Below are 16,219 nucleotides of genomic sequence, written 5' to 3' on the forward strand. Positions count from 1 at the left end.
TGCCACAATTACCCTGTTTAACTCTTTGATGTCTTCTGTATTTGAATACAGTCCTAGAGAAAATCAGTGAGTCACGTGGATACAACTTGGATATAGTCGTAGAAGACATCAGTTAGTCAGACAGGGCAATCGGGGCACTTGCTATTCACAGGTTTGGGAAATTCATCTCTAGTACTGAACAAACGTATCTTACAACCCAGTTAAACAGTGTGACTAGTGTTTTAAGTGATGTCCCATTTAAATTACATATTGATTTATAACCTACATAGAAATTATAAACCAAAATATCTATTCTTTATATATTTTTTACCATGCTAACACGGTCACGTTTTACTACAAAGTTAATTTTGTATAGAAGTAACGTAAAGTATTAATATTGATTTTTATCCAGAATTCATAGGCAACACAACAAGGATTTATGAAAGCAAATAAGATATCACAACCTATTAGTTTGAGGGTGACATCACTGTTTCTTCATCACATATACTCATAAGTTTAATTAAGTTTTGTCTTCTAAATGCTCCACCAAGACAACTATCCAATAATAAAGTCTCAATATTTCAGCCATGTGGGAACTTTGACAAGTTGCTAAACTGAAGGAATAACAACATATTTCTTTCTAACAAACCTGGAGTCTTTAAATGTTTATTGCAGGTGGTCTTCTAGGGAATAGATAGACTTACTCATCACTAATATCTCATAAAAATTGGTTGCACCATAAAAAGTGGTATCTCTTCTGCTAAGACTATGCAATGGACTAGTTGAATGTATGTAATAAAACAAATATACCCAAGGTTAAATTATAAAAAAAATGTTTTATATACCTTCCATATAACCCTGTAAAGGAAATTAATATTGGTCCTGTTTTTGGTTCTGTTTGAAAAATCCTATTGGTCATTGTCAGTCTGGCCCATTACAGAAACAGCAGATCTTCTGGTATTCCCAGGTTTTGACACAATAATGTGCCCTTAATATAAGAGGGAGCAAAGTTATATAGAAGGGGATGGTCTAGTAGAGGACAACCCCTATCACTTACTGGCACAGTTTATTATTTATGGGCCGGTTTATAGATAATCTCATTTTGATGATATATCCACATATTGATGACATACACATACTCTATGCAGATGGATAGTAATTTATGTTGGTGTGTACTCAACCATAGTACCAAAGTACTGTAGCGTGATATTGCTACTGTTCCTGTCTTGTTAAAAATACAGAAAATTTGTAGAATTAATTCTTATATACAACTCACCTGTTCACTGGTTGGTAAAGCTTCTTTTAATCCTTCATCTCCAATTCCTGAATCATCAGCATCAATGAGGTTATCCACGGGGACATTTTGCTTTGGCTTAATATACGCAAAGTCATTTTCAGTTGAATCCAAAGCCACACAAACATTGTATGAGTAGGGAAAGGGTAAACTTCCATCACTATACATGGAGAGCATTCTAGAATCAACTTGAGGATATAAGTTTGTACTTACTGCTCCAAATGATGTTTGTAAAGGTTCAGATCCTTTACATTTTGATATGATACCCATTACGACAGTGGCAATGAATAACAAGGAAATCAGCACAAGTGCAGTCACTAGATATAAGTGTAAATTTGATTGTGATTCTTCATTTTCAATGTGATTACTGAGTTTTGGAACGGCTTGTTGAATGTTATTTGCCACAAAAAGATTTAAGGTAACAGTAGCTGAGAGAGAAGGGTCTCCATTATCTTTCACCATCACCACAACCTTATGCTTCAGTGTATCCTTGTCTTGAAATGCTCGTGATGTTCTGATTTCCCCCGTGTGCTCACCAATAATAAAATATGATGGCTCCGACACATGTATGAAATGATACGAGAGCCAAGAATTATGTCCAGAGTCTGCATCTACGGCAACTACCTTAGTTATTAAAGATCTTGGTTCCAACATGAGAGGAACCATTTCATATCCATCTGGTCCTCCATTTTCTGCTGATGGGAACAAAATTTTTGGGCTGTTATCATTCTGATCTACTATGTGGATAATCAATGTTGTATTACTGTCCAGAGATGGGGATCCATTGTCTTTTGCATTTACTTGTATTTGAAACCCCTTGTCCTGTTCATAATCAAATGACCTCTGAGCGTAAAGAACTCCCGTCTCTATGTTGATGGAAAAATAAGTTGACATAGATAGGCTTTCGGTATTTTTGGTTGAAATGGAATAAATAATTTTAGCATTGTCTCCTGTATCAGGATCTAGCGCTTTTATACTATATATAGAAGCTCCTGGTAAATTGTTCTCTGGAATGTATGCAATGTATATAGATTTAATAAACATTGGCGGGTTATCATTTACATCTGCAATCTCCAATCCTAGCGTTCTTCTATTAAATAAAGGGGGAGATCCTCGGTCGGTTGCCACGATTGTGATATTATAAAAGGACTGTTGCTCTCTGTCTAGAGGCATGATAGTAGACAATTTATAATAATTGTCAGATGACAATTTTAAATCAAAAGGTACAATTTCAATAATTTCACAGTCAATATCTCCATTGTCACCAGTATCTTGGTCATGTACTTCAATTAGGGCTATCATTGTAGCCGGCTTGGAGTCCTCAGGAATCGGAGATAATAATGAGTTAATTACTATCTCTGGAATATTGTCGTTTACGTCTATAACCTCTATCAATACTTTGCAGTGAGATACGAAAACTCCATCCTTTGCTTGCACAGACAGTTCATAATTCCTTGTAACTTCAAAATCTAAATTTCCATTTGTTTTAATATCTCCATTTATAGGGTTTATTATAAACATACCAGTATGGTGGATATTATCGGAAGTTTTACTAAAGGAATATGTGATCTGAGCATGGGTGCCTTCATCTCTATCGGTGGCATTAACATTGACTATAGTGGTGTTGATAGGTATGTCTTCTTGTACGCTGACTTTATAAATCTCATTGCCAAATATTGGGAAATTATCATTTGCGTCAATAACTATGATATTTATTACAGCAGTTCCAGATCTTATAGGATTTCCTCCATCCATAGCTGTTAGTGTTAATATGTGGATATTTTCTGTCTCTCGGTTCAAGGATTTCTCTAACTGAAGTTCTGGAAATTTACTCCCATCTGGTCTAATCTTTTCACTTAGTATAAAATACTGGTTATCACTGAGCTTATATGTCTGCACTGAATTGACACCAGTATCTGGATCTTCTGCACTTTGCAAAGCAAATCTTGTTCCTGGTAAAGCTGACTCTATCATTTCAATAGAGAATGTCTCATGGAAAAATCGGGGAGAATTGTCATTAATATCCTGAATTTCTATTTTGATTTTAAATATATTAAAGGGATTTTCAACCACAGCATCAAATGTTAGGTAGCAGGAAGCTTCTGCCCCACATATTGTCTCTCTGTCTATCCTGTCTTTAATATATAGATTTCCACTATCCATATTTACATAGAAATATTTCTCTGAAGCTCTGGATACAATCCTCAGTTTTCTAGATGAGAGCTGCTTAATATCTAATCCAAGGTCATCTGCAATATTTGCTATAACAGAGTCTTTCCTCATTTCTTCTACAATGGAATAATGAATCTGACCAGAGACTGAATGACACAGCCAAGAAAATAAGATAGAAATTGTTACTTGCCATCTGAGTCCTTTGTTTGCCTGTGGCTGCGGTTTCATTTCTTTCAGCTTTTGCAGAATCCAAATCATGCAATGGTATATTATCAATAATCCATATAAAATCCTGTGATTGCACATACAAGTAAGGAATATGGTGCTTTGCTAAAGAGAATATCCAGAAAATGGCTGTGTCTCTGCAGATCTGCTGTTTGTGAAGGATGAAAATACCAGTGGATCTCAAGTTTGGTATTATTCTTCTTATTGGTCAAATAGCGGCGCTCAGAGGTAAAACTAAGGAACTGCAATCCTGACAATTTAGTCTAAAAATATTATTTCATTTTAATTGAAATGAATGTATTTATGCTCATATCAGAGAATGTTTTCAACACATTCTCATTGTATTCATAGAGTAAAAGTATTACAAAATATTTGTATGCATATGTTTACCCAAAATACTAAATTGGTCATTTTCAATCAATCTCTATTTACACTAATATTTGTTGCTTCTATGTAAGAAATGTGTAAAATGCCCAATAATTTTATGTGAGGTTTTGCTTTAAATGTGTTTCACTTCTACTATTGACTGCTTTATTTTGTTATGCATATTAAAATATTAAATCATGCTAAGCTTTTTTAGAATAGATTATTCCAATTGTATTTCTGTAGTAGGTATAAGAAGTATAGAAATGGTAAAGTTAGTTATATTGATTATATAATAGTATTTATATCTCAAATACTTATTTTTCAAGGTTCTAAGTAAATCCTTAATCATTTAAATCTCCATCAAACAATTCATTTGTTTTATTATATAATGTTTTTTTTGTTAAATAAAACAATCAATACAAATTAAACAACGTTTTTAAATTGCACTGTATAATAATCATAATTATAACACTTTACATGAAGATATAAAAAAGGCAATGTTCTAAATCCATACCCATAATATTGAATATATACAGTGAGAGACATACATTAATCATCAAAATAATTCAATTTCTTAACTATGTATACTGGAGAAGACGAACGTGGTAGCCATTGCTGAATAGAATATGTTTATTTACTAATAGATCATTTAAAAATATTTCCTATGATGCATTAAAAGATTTGCCTCAACTCTAACTCTTTTATTGATTGAAGTTAGTAACAATTATGCCAACTAACCTCTCTTTGATACAAATAAATTAAAGGCTACTATTATTTTTATGTATACATATTCTGCTTATCTCTAAAAAAAAAAAATCACTTTGTAAAGTAGAGCAAACTTAGCATTTTTGTTGCTCTGAACGGGGCCAGAAATACCAGATAATTTCCATTCTGGTTAACATTTCTACAGCCAGAGTTTAACATATTTTCACTCTATAATCTATATGTCAGTCTATATAAATGTTAGAAAACTTTACAAATACATTGCATTACTCATCTTATACTTATCCTGAGTTATGACCTGTATTATAGTCAAGATCTGTATTCACAATTTTGCAAGTATCAGAATAGAAATCACCCAGCATTCCTTTCTGCTGACTCAATATTCACAAATACTTTGAACTGAAACTTTTTTTCAAAGTTGAACGTGCCTTTTAAGGCTTTTTATCATTTTTATAATTTTCTAACACCTTATGGAGCCTTTTTTTTTTACCTTGTATAATCATACAACTGGTTAAAGTTGATTTAATGTAGCACTTTAAAAATGTGAATCTAGACTGCTAATTTAGACTTTGTCTTGCTACGTGTGTAATAAACTTTATAAATCTTAAACAAATGGCAACTTTAAGTATTGATTTGTTAATTGTGAGGGTAAACTTTGGGTAAGTAGGCATATTGATAAAACGGAGAAAAGAGGCAAATAATACATATCTACCTGTCCTTTTGAAATTGTTCTAAAATGACTTTAATGCTTAAATTTTGGATTGATAATGAATTTTTGATTCATATTTATTTGTTTTTAAATTTTAAGCTAGACTTTAAACTGACTCCAGAGTTACTTTGCTCTTGAGAGAAAACAAGATATTTTTTCCAAACCTGGTGTCGATTGCATATACAGATGTTAGATATGTTAAAGGGAAGGTTCATCTTTATATTACAAATGTCACTGGGACATGTCAGATGAAGGCATTAGAGAAGGTCTTTGCCCTGGACTATAAATCACTAGAACTAAGGTCTACAGCTCCTTGAGTCAGAATATCTCACTCACTGCAATGGGACTGTGATGCGCTTGTTTAAACAATTGGTGGGTATCACAGAGCATCAACAACTTTCCTTTTAGCTGTACACAGATACCCAAGTGCCCATGAAATTAAACTTGTGACCCCATCTTTATCAAGAAAAACAACTATAATCTAAAAGTCAAACATGGTTCAAAGCCAAAGTACATTATAAGCTTGAACTCGGCAAGGACTTTAAGATCTATAATACTGAGTTGTGAAATATGTCTAAGGGTTCCCTGTACAATATCTGTGCCAGTCCGTCAGGCCTATTATTTGATGTATAAAGTTTACTACTATAAAACATTATTGCTTATATTTGCAATGCAAATATAAATGTGCAAAATTTTGCCACAAATTTGTGTCGTTTGATGCAATTTTGATTTTTGCACCTCACTAGACACCTTTTAAAAGTGGTCTCCAAAAGGAGGGTGGTTTAGCAGGACAGACAGGGAAGTGGCTGGCTGGAAGGGCTGTGGCAAAATTTGTGCCAACGTGTGACAAAAATTGCAAAAAGTTCTGTTGCAAAATAAGCCAAATTGAAAGTGGTATAAGGAAGAGTAAAGTGTCTAAGAGGTCATGCAAGATGTGCCAACATTATCATGCTGCATGCACCACTGACATAACTTTGGCTCATTTTGGGCCTGTCTGGTCTAAGTTACACTGTTTAACTATTAGACAGCATTAGTAAATATGGGTCAATGTGTTTGATCTTATTTGATATAGTTTAAAATTCCTAGTAGCAAGAGCCCTCATTGATATAATTACTGTTACTTATATCTTTTTCAGTATCATGCTGGATAGGGACAAAAAGAACAACACACGCCGCCACATAGTGTAGATTACCCACGAGTAATATACATAGAAATAAGGTGAATTGTACTCACTTAAAGAGGTTATGCAGAACCGACACAACACTGTTGAAAGGGATAAATCAGCCTACGTGGTAATCACCGCTACTTAGGATGTGTTAGAAGCAGACACACCCAGAGTGTGTGTAGGTAGATCAGAGATACAGCTGCTGCCCAGGTCCAAACCGGTAAACGGAAATTTACCGCCAGGATACAATCAGGGAGAAAAAATATTACCAAATATGCTAGGCGCTGCTATTGAGAAACGTATTTAATAGATAGAAGGAAGTATATTTTATTATTTAATCTTGTTATCGAAGCTGGATTATATGTCCGACTCAGTTTTTCCGGAGTTTCTTATGTCTCCTCCCTATTTCACCCCTGTGTTTGGTCCCTTTTTTGGATACATATGTATATATATATATATATATATATATATATATATATATATATATATATAAGATGTTTGGTTGTTATCATATATTTATGACCTGATGAAGACGCATGTCCTGCGTCGAAACGCGTAGCCTATATTTCCTTCTACCTATTAAATATGTTTCTCAATAGCAGCGCCTAGCATATTTGGTCCTATTTTTTCTCCCTGATTGTATCCTTATTCAGTATCAAGTATTGATGACTAGAAAAATTATACATTGTGATTGATCAGAATTACTTGTTTCTAAATACTTAGCTACAACTAGTTGCTATTCTGCTCAGATGAATTCAAAATCTTGAGACAGAACTTTCTTAATTAGAACTATATGATGAGCTTCACGTATGAATCTCTTGTTTTATTTTCTAGGATCATTAAACATACAATATGATATTTTTATGTAGCTCCGATACTTAAAAGGGTATTCCCAAGATCTAAATGATGGCTCATTGAACGCTACATGTAAAATCAATAATCTTTGCAAATATAATAAATTTTCTATAATGGACTGTTTATGTGGAAAGACCCCTGGTTGCTACTGGATACATCCTCCAGCAGTTCTTTACTTTGCAGGTCCAGTATGCGCATTTGTTCTCTGCTCTCCTTGTATAGTGTATTGGTAGGCTCTCCCTGGGCAGCGGGTCCTCACTGCACATGGCAATCATAGGAAGTGAACACCGTCCTGCTTAGCTGCTTTGCATACTGAATCAGCTTCTCTGTATTTCCTTTTTGCTGCTTGGCTGTCTTTAACCACCAATGAAAATATATATATATATATTGCTTGAGAAAGGCCCCATTGAGCAGGGCTGAAACGTTGCATGTGGTGAATAAAAAGATCCTTCTTTCACTTAAACCTGGAGTGCCGCCCTGTGTATTGGATTTTGCTGTGGATTTGGGACACTGGTCGTGTGTCTGAACAGGGACTTGCACCCTACACTGGAAGAACGGTGCTGCTTTTGCTTTGCTTGTTTATATATATATATATATATATATATATATATATATATATATATATATATATATATAAATAAAAAAAAATGGGACATGAATATTTATTATGTTGACCATATTTAGCTCAACCGGTGAGGACAGGGAGGTACCTGCAGCTGGAAGGAGACGCAGGACACTTCTGGAACTGCAGTCTCCCCATCAGAAATAGCGGTCATGTGGGCTGAGCAGCAGGACTGCCCTGTTTGCTCAGTGAAGAATGCTACTCAACGGGGAAAACAGAGTAGTACAAATATATAAAAAACTAGTAAGTTAATTTGGGCATGTGGCAGTCTCTTTTCATAATTAGTAAGGTACTGCGCTTTTGGAAAAGATGTTAGTTTTTAAGATAACTCCTTTAAGAAGACTAGTATGATTGGCTTCTATTCGCACCCAACACAGATCAATAGCCTTTAAATGAACTCACCTCAATACCATTGCTAGAGGGCGATGCTTCATTTCCAAGGCCTGAATCATCAGCATCAATGAGATTATCCACAGGAACATTTTGATTTAATGTCATATTCATAAAGTCACTTTCATTAGAATCCAAAGCCACACAAACATTGTATGAGTAAGGAAGAGGTAAAGTCCCATCACTCTACATGGAGAGAATTCTGGGGTCAAGCGGAGGATATAAATTTGTTCTTAGAGTTGGTGAAGCCTTTGAAGCTTTATATTTTGATATAATGACCGAAATAAACATAATGATAAACAGCAAGGAAATCAGTACAAGTCCGACAATAAGATATAGTTGCAAATGTGATTGTGTGCCTCCATTTTTCATTTGATTGATAAGTTTTGGAACTGTTTGTTGAAAATTACTTCCAACAACAAGATGTAAGGTTACAGAAGCTGAGAGAGAAGGATCTCCATTATCCTTCACCATCACGACAACTTTGTGATTCGATACATTCTTCTCCTGAAAGGCATGCAATGTCCTGATCTCACCGGCATGCTCGCTAATGACAAAGTGAGTTGGATGAAGCTTGGATGAAATGATAGGAGAGCCAAGAATTATGTCCAAAATCGGCATCCACTGCAATCACCTTAGTTATTAAAGAACCTGGTTCGGCTCGAAATGGCACCATCTCAAACACACTTGTTCCACTATTTCCTAGTGAGGGGTAGAGGATTTTTGGTTCATTGTCATTCCGATCTACTATGTGAATTATTAATGTCACATTGCTGCTCAGGGAGGGGGATCCATTATCTCTTGCAATAACCTGCATTAGAAACTCTTTGTGTTGCTCATAGTCAAACGATCTATGAGCATAGATAACCCCAATCTCCACATTGATGGCGAGATATGTGGAAAGCAGTACATCATCATTATTGTTGACCAAAAGGGTATATGTTAATTTTTTATTGTTTCCGATATCAGGATCTGAGGCTTGTATACGGAATATTGAGGCCCCTGGTAGATTGTTCTCTGGGACATAAGCAATAAATGTAGATTTCATGAAAGCTGGTGAGTTGTCATTAACATCTGATCATTCAAGACTTATTGTTATCATAGTTGAAAGTTGAGGAGATCCTTTGTCAGTAGCTAATATTGTAAGCTTGTAGCCACAAGTATTCTCTCTGTCTACACTACTGGTTGTAATAATTTTGTAGTAACTTTTGGTTGACAATATTAAACTGAAGGGTACCTCTTCCATGATGCTGCATTCAACTTCCCCTTTTTTCCCTGTATCAAGATCATAAACTTTTATCAGAGCTACTACCGTTCCAGGTTTAGAGTCCTCAGGAATAGGAGTAGATAATGAAGTGATGGATATCTCCGGAGCATTGTTCATTCTCATCTATCACTTCTATTAAGACTTTGGAATGGGCTATAAGGCCACCTCCATCTTTGGCTAGCAAAATAAGTTCATACTTCTTTGTCATTTCAAAATCCAATTTTTTGCTAATTATTATATTTCCATCTTTAGAATGTATATGGAAAGTACTGATATCCTGAACATTTTCAGATTTTTCACTTAAAGAATATTGTGCATTGATCCCTTCATCTTCATCACTTGCATATACCTTGAGAACAGTTGTATTTACTGGAGTATTTTCATACACACTGACTTTATAAATTTCCTCACTAAACATAGGGGCATTATCATTAACATCTGACACCATTATTTTTATGGAAGCAATTGCAGATCTTATAGGATTTCCTCCATCCAGTGCTGTTAAGATTAATTCATGGAGATTTTGGGTCTCACGATCTAAAGGTATCTCCAATATAAGTTCTGGGAATTTGCTCCCATCAGCTCTAGTCATCGCACTTAGGGTAAAATATGGGCTGTCACTCAGCATATACAGTATTTGTCTACTGCATTAATACCGATATCAGGATCGTCTGCATGTTTCAAAGCAAATCTTCTGCCTGGTGATGTAAATTCCATAATATCTAAAGTGATATTTTTAGGTACAAACTTAGGAGAATTATCATTTATATCCAGTATTTCTATATTGATATTGAATATATTTAAGGGATTTTCAACCACAGCATCAAAAGAAAGGTGGCAGGAAGCTTCTGCCCCACACAATGTCTCTCTGTCTATCCTGTCCTTAATATGCAGATTTCCATTATCCAGACTGACATAGAAATATCTCTCTGAAGCTCTGGATACAATCCTCAGTTTTCTAGATGAGAGCTGCTTAATATCTAATCCAAGGTCATCTGCAATATTTGCTAGAGCAGAGTCTTTCCTCATTTCTTCCACAATGGAATAATGAATGTAACCAGAGACTGAATGACACAGCCAAGAAAATAAGATAGAAATTGTTACTTGCCATCTAAGTTGTTGATTTTTTTGAGGACGAATCTTCATTTTGTTCACCTTTTGCAGAATCCAAGGAATTGAAAGGTTTAACATCAATAATTCAAATCTGTTAGAAAAATGCTATTTGCTTTTTATATTGATTAGATAAGAAGAGAATGTGGTGTTTTGCTTAGTAAAATATCCAGAATATGTCTGTGTCTCTCCTTGCAGATCTGCAGTTTGTGAGTGAAAAACATACCAGTGGAGCTTGATTTTGGAATTCTTCTTATTGGTTAAACAGCGGCGTTCAGAGGTAAAACTGAGGAGTAGTTGTAGCAGGGAAATAGAGGGTAGGAGGAAACCTCCATCTCACCAGCTCCACGTTCTTGTGTACGGATCTCGCCCGGATCTCCGCGACGGCACATGGCAGGCAATGAAGAAAAAAGAAAGAGAGGTTCCAGTGATGGGTAGTATATGTGGGGAAACACGGTTTCCACTTTATTAGAATATAAGCAAAAAGATATAACGAACACCAGGAGAGTGACAAGGTGGTTGAGATGGCAAATGGATATAAGCCTACGCGTTTCGAGCACTGACTGTGCTCTTATTCATGGCTAATTCCAATTCCAATTCCAATTCTCCTGGTGTTCGTTATATCTTTTTGCTTATATTCTAATAAAGTGGAAACCGTGTTTCCGCACATATACTACCCATCACTGGATCCTCTCTTTCTTTTGTAAAACTGAGGAACTGCAATGCTGAAAATTTATTTTCAATATTTACTACCTGTACCATTCTTTATTATTCATGCTAATAATAAAATAATACACGTATGAATATTTATATATAGAAAGTATAAAAAGATGCAAATTTTCAGAATTTGTATAAAACGTTCAATAGATACAAAGATAGAATTTAGATATTTTAATAGATATAGACAGACAGACAGATAGATAGATAGATAGATAGATAAATAAATATATAGAAGATAGATGGATAGATAGGTAGATATGAGAGATAGATAGGATATACACTACCGTTCAAAAGTTTGGGGTCACCCAGACAATTTTGTGTTTTCCATGAAAACTCACACTTATAATTATCAAATGAGTTGCAAAATGACTAGAAAATATAGTCAAGACATTGACAAGGTTAGAAATAATGATTTTTATTTGAAATAATAATTTTCTCCTTCAAACTTTGCTTTCGTCAAAGAATTCTCCATTTGCAGCAATTACAGCATTGCAGACCTTTGGCATTCTAGCTGTTAATTTGCTGAGGTAATCGGGAGAAATTTCACCCCATGCTTCCAGAAACCCCTCCCACAAGTTGGATTGGCTTGATGGGCACTTCTTGCGTACCATACGGTAAAGCTGCTCCCACAACAACTCTATGGGGTTGAGATCTGGTGACTGCGCTGGCCACTCCATTACAGATAGAATACCAGCTGCCTGCTTCTTGCCTAAATAGTTTTTGCATAATATGGAGGTGTGCTTTGGGTCATTGTCCTGTTGTAGGATGAAATTGGCTCCAATCAAGCGCTGTCCACAGGGTATGGCATGGCGTTGCAAAATGGAGTGATAGCCTTCCTTATTCAAAATCCCTTTTACCTTGTACAAATCTCCCACTTTACCAGCACCAAAGTAACCCCAGACCATCACATTACCTCCACCATGCTTGACAGATGACGTCAGGCACTCTTCCAGCATCTTTTCAGTTGTTCTGCGTCTCACAAATGTTCTTCTGTGTGATCCAAACACCTCAAACTTTGATTCGTCTGTCCATAACACTTTTTTCCAATCTTCCTCTGTCCAATGTCTGTGTGCTTTTGCCCATATTAATCTTTTTCCTTTTATTAGCCATTCTCAGATATGGCTTTTTCTTTGCCACTCTGCCCTGAAGGCCAGCATCCCGGAGTCGCCTCTTCACGGTAGACGTAGCCACTGGCGCTTTGCGGGTATTATTTAATGAAGCTGCCAGTTGAGGACCTGTGAGGCGTCTATTTCTCAAACTAGAGACTCTAATGTACTTGTCTTGTTGCTCAGTTGTGCAGCGGGGCTTCCCACTTCTCTTTCTACTCTGGTTAGAGCCTGTTTGTGCTGTCCTCTGAAGGGAGTAGTACACAGGGTTGTAGGAAATCTTCAGTTTCTTGGCAATTTCTCGCATGGAATAGCCTTAATTTCTATGAACAAGAATAGACTGTCGAGTTTCACATGAAAGCTCTCTTTTTCTAGCCATTTTGAGAGTTTAATCGAACCCACAAATGTAATGCTCCAGATTCTCAACTAGCTCAACGGAAGGTCAGTTTTATAGCTCCTCTAAACAGAAAAAATGTTTACCGCGGTGCTAACATAATTGCACAAGGGTTTTCAAGTGTTTTCTAATCATCCATTAGCCTTCTAACACAGTTAGCAAACACAATGTACCATTAGAACACTGGAGTGATGGTTGCTGGAAATGGACCTCTATACACCTATGTAGATATTGCATTAAAAACCAGACGTTTGCAGCTAGAATAATCATTTAGCACATTAACAATGTATAGAGTGTATTTCTGATTATTTTAATGTTATCTTCATTGAAAAAAACTGTGCTTTTATTTCAGAGACCCACTTTTTTCACCATAAGCCTTTGTGAGTGCTGCCTATTTACTGCTTTTTGTCTAGAGGGACAGTGGTCAGTTCCCTAACGCTTGCACCCCCTTTCATTTAAGCCTGTGTTGCTGGATTCTATTTTTGTATCTATCTATCTATCTATCTATCTATCTATCTATCTATCTATCTATCTATCTATCTATCTATCTATCTATCTATCTATCTATCTATCTATCTATCTATCATCTATCTATCTATCATCCATCCATCTATCATCCAACCATCTATCATCCATCCATCTATCATCCATCCATCTATCGTCCATCCATCTATCGTCCATCCATCTATCGTCCATCCATCTATCGTCCGTCCGTCCGTCCGTCCATCCATCCATCTATCTATCTATCTATCTATCTATCTATCTATCTATCTATCTATCTATCTATCTATCTATCTATCATCCATCCATCTATCATCCGTCCATCTATCGTCCGTCCGTCCGTCCGTCTATCCATCTATCTATCTATCTATCTATCTATCTATCTATCTATCTATCTATCTATCTATCTATCTATCTATCTATCTATCTATCTATCTATACACATTTAAAAAGTATATAGAAAGTATACACTTTGTATTCCCTGTGCCCCTTAGTGTTAGAATAGGCAGGCAGGAATAGTAGGTTAGTTAGCTTGATAATAAATTGTTAGTTAGTTGATTAATTAATTAATTAATTAATTAACTATTTCATGTAATTTAATACATTTCTGCCTAATTCAATGAACATTGCAGAAACTAATACATTTTAAGTCTCCAGTCTACCAGCAGGACAACATACAGTCTAAACATATTTTTTTTTTAATCTTATCATTTAAGAATATGTGTAAGTTACATTATCAAAAGAGGTAGAGGTTACAGATATGACTTATTAGATAAATATATCCAAACTTAGTTCAAATAACTGTTCACTGATCTTTTCATACCCAGGCATAAATATGATAAATGGGGATCAACTATATTTACAAGAATAAAAGTTTTATCCATTGGGGCTGTATGTAACTTTATATAGTTATGAAAAGGGCTTAGATGACCTAATACTTGAAACTTAAAAACATCTAATTATTTTAATAAAATATTAAGAGACAAGAAGGCTCTTTACCCTATATTATAAAGAATAAATAAACTAAAAACCCACTAAAAAGTTATTGTGGTTTTCTTTAGATCAAAACAGAGAATATCTGATTGGTGTTTTTTTTTTCTTAAAAGAGCTGCCTTGAAAAATCCTGTGTTTTTTTTAAAAGGGTCTCTTTATGGTTGTCCCGCCGCTGAGAGCTATAGCGATCTGTGAGGGTACCTGGCAGCAAGTGTTCAATTCCCCTGCAGTGCCCCCACAGGGGAAATTTAACATTATATTAAAAACTATTTTTTATATTAAAAGGCCGTCCATGTAACACATGAATACTGTATGTTGAGTCATCAAGAATGAGTGATGATTCGCTCTGGCTAATAGATGAAGGTTTTAAACAGGATCCCCTTAAAATAACTCATAATGCTGTCATTTCAAAATGTTTTCCATTTTTTCAGTTTTACAGTTTTTTTAATTAGACAAAATGTTAAATACATAAAGCAATATGTACAGTATATTAAAAGTTATGAAGCTAACAAGAATCCCAGTCACTTTAACATAAATTAGCATCTTTAGAATTCTCTAAATAGACATATTTTTTATGCCAGACAAAAGCATTACAAAAATGTCACCTTTATGGAACCATGACTATTGCAGGTTCTTCCATGTCCCCAAATAGAAATGTTTAAAGCCAGCCGATACAAGTTTTATATTAGTAACAGCCGCATATTCCACCAAAGTTTGCAATATATGGCGGTAGATCCAGCATCAGACAGGGCAAGGCAACATTACAACCAGTAGATGTTCTTTTCTAGGCAACCGGACAGTTCTGTCTGACGATAAATCTCCTGCCAACAAGTGAAATTTTAAAAGGAGATGCTTCTACCAGTTCATGATAGTAACATGATAAAAATGTAAATGTTTGTAGTATGGCTGATAGAAACTCACCTGTTTACTGTTTGGGGATATTGCTTTAAGGCTTTCATTCCCACCTACAGAATCATCATCAATAAGCTAGTGATCTTTGTTATAGCTTATAACTACCGTAAAATAGTTGTCACCAAGGTGTATGCAGACAGAAACAGAAAGCATGTAGTCAAAGAACACAAAGAGAAGTGGTCCGATAATTTTAAAGGAGGCCATGCTGCCTCCTTGCCATTGACCAGCGGCAGGGAATAGTTGCGCAAACGCCACAGGATTATACAATTTGTTCACTTGTGTGAATATTTTAAACTTCAATGCGTTACTTTAGTTGTCTTAGGTAAGTTTATTTTATTCAGTCATTTTAAATTAATACTAGATTAAGTACATTTTTTTTTTTTTTTTTGGCTCATATTATTTTCAATTACATTAAAATTTTCATGATCTGAGAGAGAACACACTATTTTAATTTCCCAAGTTATCTGGTGAAGGCTGTGGTGCTGAAAAGTTCATGCTAAATTTTCCAGATAACAGTCCATAACATTTTATACTCTTAGCACCCTTTATGCTAAGACTGCGGAGATCCTATCTGAACACCTTTCTGCTTAAGAGAATGGAAAATGTCTTGAAAAGGACATGTGCAAAAGTAGATAACTTCAAGCTTATCCATCTATCAGAACAGTTTGCTAATGAATACTTGTGCTAATAAATATAAGAAATGCATTTCAATATAG

At 35.2% G+C, this 16,219-nt stretch overlaps 1 protein-coding gene across 8 annotated transcripts in view; it reads right to left on the reverse strand.

The window, feature by feature from the left end:
* LOC142748889 (protocadherin gamma-C5-like) overlaps positions 1-16,219 on the reverse strand; it is a 352,928-nt gene that overhangs the window by 258,032 nt on the left and 78,677 nt on the right. For 2 of the 8 annotated variants that reach the window (XM_075856224.1, XM_075856223.1), the window contains exon 1: positions 1,256-3,799. The exons of the other annotated variants lie outside the window; for them this stretch is intronic. In XM_075856224.1, the coding sequence (XP_075712339.1) occupies positions 1,256-3,751 (2,496 nt within the window). In that variant the 5' untranslated portion in view covers positions 3,752-3,799. Of the gene's footprint in view, positions 1-1,255; positions 3,800-16,219 lie in introns of those variants that run through there. 8 annotated transcript variants of the gene reach the window in all.

The sequence above is a fragment of the Rhinoderma darwinii genome, chromosome 3 (genome assembly GCF_050947455.1).
Source record: "Rhinoderma darwinii isolate aRhiDar2 chromosome 3, aRhiDar2.hap1, whole genome shotgun sequence".
Taxonomy (NCBI): domain Eukaryota; kingdom Metazoa; phylum Chordata; class Amphibia; order Anura; family Rhinodermatidae; genus Rhinoderma; species Rhinoderma darwinii.